This window comes from Diabrotica undecimpunctata, chromosome 8, assembly GCF_040954645.1.
Source record: "Diabrotica undecimpunctata isolate CICGRU chromosome 8, icDiaUnde3, whole genome shotgun sequence".
Lineage (NCBI taxonomy): Eukaryota > Metazoa > Arthropoda > Insecta > Coleoptera > Chrysomelidae > Diabrotica > Diabrotica undecimpunctata.
In genome coordinates, this window is record NC_092810.1 from 55,299,951 (window position 1) to 55,311,068 (window position 11,118).

Consider the following 11,118-nt stretch of genomic DNA (forward strand, 5'->3'; position numbering starts at 1 on the left):
GGACGTAATGAATATGCATGGATTCCAATTGGATTTTAAGAATAAGGTAATCAAAGTTGGCAACGAGGAGGTATTTCTCCATCCACATAATGACAACACTGTGCAAGCAGCCATTACAGAAGATACAGTCGTGCCTGCGAGAAGCGAAACGATCATAGTAGCGCGACTACAGGGAATTGTAGACGAAGGGAGACCTGTTATGATGGAGCCTTGGAACCACGACGATGAGGTTGGCCGTGGAATCATAATTGGAAAGGAATTGGTGACTTCGGCTAAAGAAATTCCTGTGAGACTTATCAATGTCAACGACTACCCAGTGACCATAAAGAAAGAGACAAAAGTAGGAACTTGTGTACCTGTGACATCCATAATCCGTCAGGCGACAACATCTGATAATTCCAACGACAAATTCGACCAAATGGTTGCAGTTGCAGGACAGTCTCTAAATCAGATGGAGAAAAGGAAATTAAGGGAATTTCTGCGGCAGTATCGTGATATTTTCGTACCGAAAGGAGGAAAGACGGGAAGAACTACCGTTGTTAAGCATAAAATTGATACTGGTAATGCTAAGCCAATTCGTCAAACAGCTCGACGATTACCACAGGCGAAGAGAGAGGAAGCTGAAACGATTGTTCAGGAAATGAAGAAAGACGGGGTGATAGAACCTTCTACGAGCCCATGGGTCTCTCCGGTGGTCCTGGTTAAGAAGAAAGACGGAACGACGAGGTTCTGTGTGGATTACCGTTTGCTGAACAACGTTACCAAGAAAGATAGTTATCCTCTGCCTCGGATCGATGACACATTGGACACATTGGCTGGAAGTAAATTGTTTTCTACTTTAGATTTGAAGTCTGGATACTGGCAGGTAGAAATGGACCCAGTCGATAAAGAAAAGACAGCCTTCACCACAGGATCTGGATTGTGGCAATTCAACGTTATGCCATTTGGACTTTGTAATGCTCCTGCGACATTTGAGAGGCTTATGGAAAATGTGTTGAGAGGGTTATCTTGGAAAACATGCCTGGTTTATTTGGATGACATAATCGTCTTGGGGGAGACATTCGAAGATCATTTGAGGAATTTAGAAAACGTTTTTAATCGACTTAAAGCTGCCCAATTGATGCTAAACCCCAAGAAGTGCCAGCTATTTCAAGGTAAAGTCAATTATCTGGGTCATATAGTCAGTAAAGAAGGAGTGGCCGTGGATAAAGGAAAAATCGATTCCATTAAGGAATGGCCAAAACCAACTGACAAACATCAAGTGAGAAGTTTTCTTGGATTATGTACTTACTACCGGAGGTTTATTAAGAAGTTTGCAGATATCGCTAAGCCATTAACGCGACTTACAGAGGAAGCAAGAGAATACCGCTGGGATATAGACTGCCAAAATGCCTTTGAGACCTTGAAAAAGCATTTAATAACAGCACCAATTTTAGGGTATCCACTGCCAGAAGGAGAGTTCATCTTAGATACAGATGCAAGTAATGTGGGAATTGGAGGAGTGCTGTCTCAGATTCAAGGAGGACAGGAACGAGTCCTCGGATATTTTAGTAAAGTTCTTTCAAAACCTGAGCGGAATTATTGCGTCACGAGAAGAGAACTTCTGGCAGTAGTGAAATCAGTAGAGCACTTCTATCAATACCTCTATGGAAGAAAGTTTCTAATCCGAACCGACCATGCCGCCCTTAAGTGGTTGATGCAGTTTAAGAATCCAGAGGGTCAGATAGCCAGGTGGATCGAACGACTCCAAGAATACGATTTTAAGATTGAGCACCGGGCCGGAGTTAGCCACAGAAACGCTGATTCTCTTTCCAGAAGGCCATGCTCAGCAGAGTGTTCCCACTGCAACAAAACGGAATCCAAGGAAGCAGCAGTGCTAAGAACGACGATTGTCAACGACGACTGGACGCCTACTAAGATCAGGGAAGAACAAGAGAGAGATCCAGTTATACAGAAAATCCGAAAATGGAAAGAGGAAAACCGTCGACCACCTTGGCAGGAAATATCAAACCTATGCTCAGTAGTTAAGACGTATTGGGCCCAGTGGGACTCATTTATCATCGAAGATGGCTTGCTTAAACGAGTCCTGGAAAATGATGACGGTTCAGAGAAGAGAAGACAGTTGGTGATCCCAAAGAGCAGAATAGCCGAAGTACTTCGTCAGTTACACGACAGTCCATCGGGAGGGCATTTTGGTGTAAGGAAAACCCTTCAGCGAATTCGGGAACGGTTTTATTGGATGAACAGTTCCGACGATGTAAAAGACTGGTGTAAGAAATGTACTATTTGTGCCACGAGTAACGGGCCTTACCGAAAAAGGAGAGCTCCTATGAGACAATATAATGTTGGAAGCCCGTTTGAAAGAATAGCTTTGGACATCGCTGGGCCATTTCCAGAAAGTGAAAATGGAGGCAAGTACATGCTGGTAGTAATGGATTACTTCAGTAAGTGGGTCGAGATTTACGCACTTCCAGACCAGAAGGCCGCCACCGTTGCAGATAAGTTGATCCAAGAATATATCAGCCGATTTGGAGTGCCTTTGGAGATCCATAGTGACCAAGGCAGGAACTTCGAAAGCGATCTATTCCAAGGAATATGTGATAGACTAGGCATGAAGAAAACAAGAACTACAGCATATCATCCGCAATCTGATGGTATGGTAGAACGGATGAATAGGACAGTTGGCAAATATTTGACAAAGATGGTGTCCGATCATCAGCGAGACTGGGACCAATACCTTCCGTTCTTCACAATGGCCTACAGATCTGCTGTTAACGAATCAACAGGCCAGACACCAGCGAAAGTCCTATTCGGACGCGAAATGCGACTACCTTGTGATCTAGAGTTTGGGTGTCGACCTGGAGAAGATGTAGCAGGTGAAGATTATGTGATCGAATTACGAAGAAGAATGGACGATGTACATGAGTTGGTCCGTTCCCACCTTCAGATCGCTAGCGACCGAATGAAGAAACGGTACGATACACAAGCCGAAAAGGGTTGCTTTAAGAAGAACGACAAAGTATGGCTGTATAATCCCAAGAAGCGAAAAGGTTGTTCTCCCAAATTGCAGCAGTTTTGGGAAGGTCCATACCTCATCATGGAGAAGATCAACGATGTCATCTACCGAATAAGCAAGATTCCGAGGGGAAAGCCGATGATAGTACACCATAACCGGTTGGCATCTTTCGAAGGTGACCACGACGTAGATGAAGAAGTGGAAGTAAACCAAGTCCAAGATGTGTCTGACCTCACGTTTGAGGAATTCATGGGTGCCTATGGAGGTACCGGTAAAGCGAGACATGGTGTTACCACTGAAGAAAAGCAAGATCTACTCGCGCTCCCCGATGACTACTCGCTGGCCCTTACCATCCCGGCCAGTATCAAAGACGCACCAGGGTTGGCATCCGTCTTTCGAAGGAAGTTTGGTCGAGTTGCAGAACTTCAAAGCCAAGTGCCAGCGTCCGGTAAAACCTTGAAACTCCAAGATGCATCACGTTACCTTTTCTACCTGGTAACAAAAGACACTGCCCGTGACCAACCTACCTACCGAGATGTATGGGAAGCCTTACTTCAATTGAGAGGGCACGTACTAGAGTCCGACGTGCAAAAGTTAGCCATGCCAAAGTTGGAGTGCCGCCAATTAGATTGGAGGGTTATCCGAAATATGGTGGAGGAGATCTTTAAAGACACCGAAGTCCAGGTGTTAGTCTGTTGCAATCCGCATAGTTACTGGTGCGGAGAGAAAACCGTCCCTTGTCATTTTTATACAACTGGAAGTTGTAAAAGAGGGTCCAGTTGCCGATACCAGCATACAGTTCCGGTTCCAGTCCCGACAAGGTTCCAGGAGGAACCATCTTTTAAGAGGGGGGCAATGTTACGATAAATATACTGGCCTAACTTTTATGACTAATTATTCTGTTTTATTGTAGAAATTTCGGTGGAAGTCTAGAACCAAAATTATGGTGAATGAGCCGGCCAAGCTTCTCGATCTTTCGATGCTGTTCTAGTATATCAGGATTTCGTATATAAATACAACATTTTTATATGGAGGGCAGTTAATACTCAAGACCCGCGCTCGCGAATTTGTACGTACGAATATAATAAATTATTGTCAGATAAGTTAATATAAATAAAGAAATAAATTAAATCCGTAAGTGTTATAAATATTGAACCTTTTAATAAATTCACAACATTATGTACAAGTTTGGTATACATTGGTCTTTATATACTACTGTTTCAAATTCTTATTTTTAAACTGCTTATGTGTTGATATCACAACTTATAAACTCCTAAATCGTTAGAAACTATTAACCAATTAAAGTTGATGAGTTTTACTAAAATTTTTATTTTCATAGTGGTTTCCATAAAAATATTGGTCTTTATTCTATTTTTACTACAATTTAATATCTATGTTCTAGTGTGCCATATTCTCCACACTCGCAGTTTGGGGAATTTACAATTTTTAATTTAAATAGGTGGGATGGAGTGATTGAAATGAATTCTACAGATGATTCTGATTGTATTCTTGTTTGTTATAAAATTACAGAACCATGCTTTGGTTAGAATTTTTGGCTGAATACCTTTATAGTAAGTAGTAAGTAAGTAATTATAAAATAATATTTTCTTTATTAACTGTTCTTGTTAACCTTGATCTACCAAAATTTATTTATTGTTTCTCGACAACGTCGTTCAACTGCTCTAAATGTCTAAATGTTTTTTTGCTTGGTAAGTTTCTTCTTCTTCTAAGAAGAACTCTTTCTAAGAAACTCTTCTGCATAACACGTAAAAGATGTACTAAAGTTTCTTAACCACTCGCCCAAGGTTAATAACATGTCGGTGTCTTCAACATTGAAGTACATTTTGATCAACAATAGAATCTAATTTTAAAAATAAGAAGAATTCAAAAATCTAATTATTGGTGACTTATCGTCATAACAATTAATAAATGTCAGTTTCCCATGGCAAACAGAGAAAATCGAGATATACCTGTTGGCGAATAACATATTTTATGTTTTGTGTAACGCAAGGTGTCCTATTTTTGACTTTAAGTTCCAACTTATGCGCATTGTTAAAAAAAGGTTTGTTATAAAATGCCGGACAGAAAGGATGACTTCTTCTCAGTCCAATAATAAATTGTACATAAATATTAAAAAAAAATAAATAAGTTACATAAAAATATAAGTGGCTCTTCCCTTTTGGGAATCTAATCGGTTTCCTGTAAGTTGTGTTTGTGAAATAAAGGTTTTATTGTTAAAAAGTTGCCTAAATTATTATTCCTAGCGTTCTCATCAGCGAAGTTTCTTTAATGTTGAAAAAATCCAACAATACCTATTAGAACTTTATCATTACTTTATATCAGTATTGATTATTACTTCATAATTTTCAAATCAAAATATTCCGAAAATGGTACACAGTATAGGGTTTTATATAGACATAGACGTTAATGATACACAATTTGGTTTTCGCAAAGGCCTAGGAACGCATGAAGCTCTTTTTTCACTTAATATACTGATACAAAGATGCCTGGACGTCAATCAAGATATATACCTATGTTTTATTGACTATAATAAATCATTCGATAAAGTACGACATAAACAATTAATGAATGTCCTGAAATCAAAGAAGATTGACTACAACGACCTCAGGATCATATCAAATTTATACTATAAACAGCGAGCGAAAGTACGTGTTAACGAACAGCTGTCAGAAGAAATTGAAATTAGATGTGGAGTGAGACAGGGATGCGTATTGTCGCCAACTCTTTTTAATCCCTACTCCGAAGAGATCCTGAAAAACGCTCTTGAGGGTGAAACAGCTGGAATAAAGGTAAATGGAGTTCCCATTAACAACATTAGATATGCGGACGACACTGTGATCTTAGCCGAAAATATTGAAGATCTTCAGAGACTGGTAACCAGAATAGCGGAGTATGGAAAAGAGTATGGTCTAACAATGAATGTCAAGAAGACGAAATTTATAAGAATATCGAAAACTTCTATAAGAAATAACGAGAATCTTCTAATAAACGGAACCAACGTCGAACAAGTGGACAAATATGCATATCTGGGAATAATAATTAACTCCACAAATGCTGACATTCAGGAGATCAAAATGAGAATAGAAAAGGCTAGAGCAAATTTCAACAAAATGAGAAGAGTGCTATGTACAAGGGATTTAAAATTGGAACTAAGAGTTAGGTTGGTGAGGTGCTATGTTTTTTCGATTTTATTTTATGGAATGGAATCTTGGACGTTGAATGCGACATCAATGAAAAAACTGGAATCATTCGAGCTGTGGGTATATAGAAGAATTCTGAAAATATCGTGGACAGAACACGTCACAAACAAAGAGGTTCTGAGAAGAATGAATAAAGAAATAGAAATTTTAAATATAATTAAAACAAGAAAATTGGAATATTTCGGACATATCATACGTGGAGAGAAATACACCTTGCTCCAACTGATTATGTAAGGAAAGATCCAAGGAAGGAGAAGCATAGGGGGGCGTAGAATGTCATGGCTGCGCAACATGAGAGAGTGGTACGGATGGACATCAAATGAACTTTTCAGAGCAGCCGTCTCAAAAGTCCGAATAGCTATGATGATTGCCGACTTCCGCCGCGGAGATGGCACTTGAAAAAGAAGATAGGGTTTTATCAAGAGTACCATTTTGGTGTAAAATTGTATAATGTTTAAGTTCACTTGGAATTGTGATTAATAGTTCTACCCTTAAAAAGTTATGTTGAATAATACTTGTATTATTTACACTTACTTATTTACACTATAATACTTTACTAATGTAAAAAATGTGTATCACTTTTCAACGCCCTTTATCTTGAAAATGGATGGCGTTACAAAAATTTTTTTACTAAGCAAACCGCAATTATTTTTCAGTTTTTTACCTATCCTAGTGACGGTGTTACTTTTTTAAAACACCCTGTATAAAGAAGATGGCCACGATACCACAATGGCACTGCAGCAGCTCATAATAGAAATATGGACACAAAATCCCTTTCCAGTGATTGGAATATTGGAATACTTTGCACTATACACAAAAAAGGAGATATTTTTGAATGCTCTAACCACCGAGGAGTTACGCTTCTATATGCAGCCTATAAAATATTCTCCTCTACACTACGCCACAATATGGCACCATATGGAGAAAGCATAATAGGAAAATACCAGGCTGTTTCAGAGGTGATAAATCGATAATTAATCAGATTGCAATTTTGGAAAAAACACTGGACTATGGCATAGATACTCATCACATATTTATATACTATAAGGCAGTATACAACTGTGTAAATAGAAGTGAAATGTTTAGAGCAATAAAAGAGCTAGAAGTACTTACCAAATCAGTTATAAATTTAACAAAAGTAAATCTTGAAAAATTTGAATGTAGAGTACGAATCCAGGGGGACATGTCTGAATCTCTTAAAATAAAAAACGGGCTGCGCCAGAGAGACCCCTCTCCAGTATACTGTTCAATCTCGTTCTGAACGTACAAATCGTTGCCTATGCTGGTACTACCAATTTTGTTGGTAAAACGGAAAACGCTGTACGAGAGACTTATGTAGCACTAAAAGAATCGGTTACAAAATGGGTTTAATAATAATTAACAACAAAACGAAGTACATGAAAATTGCCACTTGTTATAGAAAACGACGCCATCGAAGCAATTAACGATTTTGTATACCTGGGAGCGCTCGTTAACACTGAAAATAACACTACCGCAGATATAAACTGCAGAATTTGCACGATCAACATGTGCTATTTTGGGCTCTATCTCCTTCTTAAATGCTCAATTATATTGAGAAATATAAAGGTAAAACTCTTTTTGGCAATAATATCTCCGTCCTAACATATGGTTCAGAGACTTGGACTATAACGTAATGAAAACATGTTACGATACAACTACGAACTTTATAGAATATACCAGCAACCAGATATCGTAAAATATATTTTAGATGGAACAAAATGACCTCTGAGCTAGAAAAACACTCTTTGATAGACTCATTGGTCAGAGGAGAACCCATAACAAGGTTCCTTGACAAACGTCGATAAACACATGATAAATATGGGAATACATGCTTGGCGGAGGAAGCCGATGGATAGAGACGACTGAAAAGAAATTATTGACGAGGCTAGGAACCACACAGGGTTGTAAAGCCGGAATGATGATGATGAAAATCTTCTATGTTGTATCTTTGTCTCTGTACGAGTATCTTCGTTTCTTTTTCTTTCTCTCAACGGTAGTCCAAGCTTAAACTTTCATTTTTATTTGTGTTATTGTTAATTTTTTTGTGCATAATTTTGTTAAAGTTAAGGTCTGCGCCCTGTACGTAGAACTGACAGAACTCTAATATCATTAAACAATGAATATATAAGTGAAATACCAACAAATATAGAATGTCTGCGAACTTTACAAACATGTAAATGTATTTTGTTAGCTTACCACTACCGTTGGAGATACAACTAGCTAGATACTTTATGATAGCTGTTCTTTTCTGTGATATGCAGACAAATGTGGTGTTAAACCTGAATGCCGTACAAAGAATTCATTCTGTTAAGAGCAGTATTTCAATATTTGTCGGTAAACAAAGTAATGTGAATAGAAGTCTAAAATAGTATGATAAGTAAGAGAATTAATTATAAAGACTAGAAATATGGTCCGTCGTAAGAGGTACAGCTTATAATCCAAGAAGGTGAATATCGGAGCATCGAAACCATAAACAGCATCTGTAGTAGCCAAACATAAAAGCGACGACGATAATATTTAAAAGAGAAGAAGGAAGGATTTAGATAAATGTTGCTTTTTTAATTCGCTAAGTATACTTACAGGAATGATGAGGTACATAAGGACTGGAGGGCGGGACACCCCCGACAGCCTGTGCGTAGCTCGGAGGAGCTGCTTGCGGTGGTCCATAAGGAGGAGGCATCATATTATTATTTTTGCTCATATTAATCCACAAAAAAAGAACACTAGCACTAAATATATATCGTTTATTTCATAAACACCTTACGAAACTCACGAGACTAAATTTAGCAACACTTAGGTCAACTGAAATTGGGTTATTCGAATTCGAGCGCGGTATACTAAACACTCTTTTAATTGAGGATCAGCGATGAGAAGGTCATCTCAAGAGACGGAGCGAGCGTACTGCTATAGCCAAGCGTCCAAGTTCGGATATCGAGTGTGACTCGAACGCGGACAACGTGACTTTAAAAGCAATGATGTAAGCTTACTGCCACTTTCTATGAACCGAACTAGTCGGTATCTATTGTGTATATTTTTATTAGTACGGACGATTTCAATTTTATAACAAAGATGAGAAAAAGTTTCAAAATATTGCATGTCGACAAATAAAGATATCCCATTCAATATATCACTGTCAGAATACTAAACAAGCATTTTTGAGCTTTGGGATAACGAAATTGTTAATTACTTTTCCATCAATTTCAAAATTTTCAAAACAATGTGTCTAAAAGTTTAATAATTGTAATAAAAATATGAAAGGGGTTAACTTTGATAGTTAAAAACTAAAATAAAAATTTATAGTATACCCTAGTACTAAATAGTATGCAGTTTGGTTAAAATTCAGTTTTAGAATTTTTATAAACATATTATGTTACAAGCGTTCAGTTTCATATATTATCTCCCATCAGACGTGTCCCCAGGTGGTAGACAGGGGAACGTCCTAACCAGCCATAGGACTGGCAGGTAGGTGGAAAATAAAATACCCCTAAGCAAAACATATTAATGTATGACAACCCAAGAGTCCCTGGTCCTTCAGGTTGAGGGTTGGACTTAGAGCTAACAACTCTATCCCGTAAAAAACATTGTTACGAGATCCACAGCTAAAAAAACAAGACAACGAAATAAGGTCAACGATTTAAAAATATCTACTTAAAACGTGCGGATATTATGAACCTGTAAATCTTAAAAAAATAATAGACATACTAACTTGATATAACGCACAAATTACTGCTGTGCAAGAAGTAAAATAGACTGGCCAAGGAATTATCCAAAAGACTTCAAAACAAAAAGCCCACGAATATGTTATCTAAGAGTAAAGGATAAGTTTTTTAACATTAGTCTAACAAATGTATACGTCCTAACCGAAGACAAAGAAGAGGATATTAAAAGATCAATTATATGACGAAGCAGAGACCATCTATGATAGATGCCTTAGAAACGACATTAAGATCATAATTGAAGATCTTAATGCAAAAATATTGAAAGAAAGTATATATAGATGGAACAACAAAAAATCAAATAGATCAAATCCTAATAGAAATCAGGCACTTATCTAATCTAACGGATATACATATTTATCGTGATGCTAATATAGTTTAAGACCACTTCTTGGTAGGCGCAAAAATAAGAGCAAGAATTTCAAATGCAAAAAAAAAGAAAAGGGCAAGCAAGCACTCGCTATGATTTAAAACTCAAGAGTCCAGTACACTAGAAAGGTATTAAAATTACCCTTAAAATGAAAACACAATAGATGAGAATTCAATAGCTAGCGAGCAATGGGATACATGTAAAAGAACAATTAAGAAATCGGCAGATGACGTCCTAGAACCAGAAGAGCCCACTCCACGAAACGGTTGGTTCGATGATGTATGTGAAGATAGTGAACTTATGCAATAAAGAAGAGCACGGGATAAGGAGCAAACGTGCAATAAACTCAGGACGAAGGAAAAAGGCTTGCATCGAATAAAAAAAGCGGACCTTGGAAAACCAGATTATGCAAGAGCTTCAATTATTTAAGGCAAAAAATGAAAATAGAAAGTTCTACAATGTCCTAAATAAGACAAGAAAAAAGGCAAACCACGACTGACAATGTGTAAGAACAGAAATGGACATATAGTTAGTACCAGTGACGTATTAAAAAACAGTTGGGTTGAGCACTTCAAAGAACTACTTGGTATCTAAGTGGAAAATGATTTATCTTTGCAGAGCTCATTAAAAAAGGAGGTAACAGCATTATGCACCAAATTCACAACATAATATTAAAAGTCCGGGAAGAAGTACAAATACCAAAGAAATGATGTACTGGAATTATATGTCCAGTGCACAAAAAGAGAGATTTGTTGGAATGTAAAAATTATAGGG

The 11,118-nt window shown here is 37.6% G+C and overlaps 1 protein-coding gene across 1 annotated transcript in view; it reads right to left on the minus strand.

Moving 5' to 3' along the window:
• The window catches only part of LOC140447576 (lipopolysaccharide-induced tumor necrosis factor-alpha factor homolog), a 126,974-nt gene extending 117,741 nt beyond the window's left edge, over positions 1 to 9,233 (minus strand). Inside the window, exon 1 of the mRNA XM_072540303.1 lies at positions 8,839 to 9,233. Coding sequence (XP_072396404.1) covers positions 8,839 to 8,959 — 121 coding nt within the window. The 5' untranslated portion in view covers positions 8,960 to 9,233. The remainder of the gene's footprint in view (positions 1 to 8,838) is intronic.
• Between the last annotated feature and the right edge of the window lie 1,885 nt (positions 9,234 to 11,118).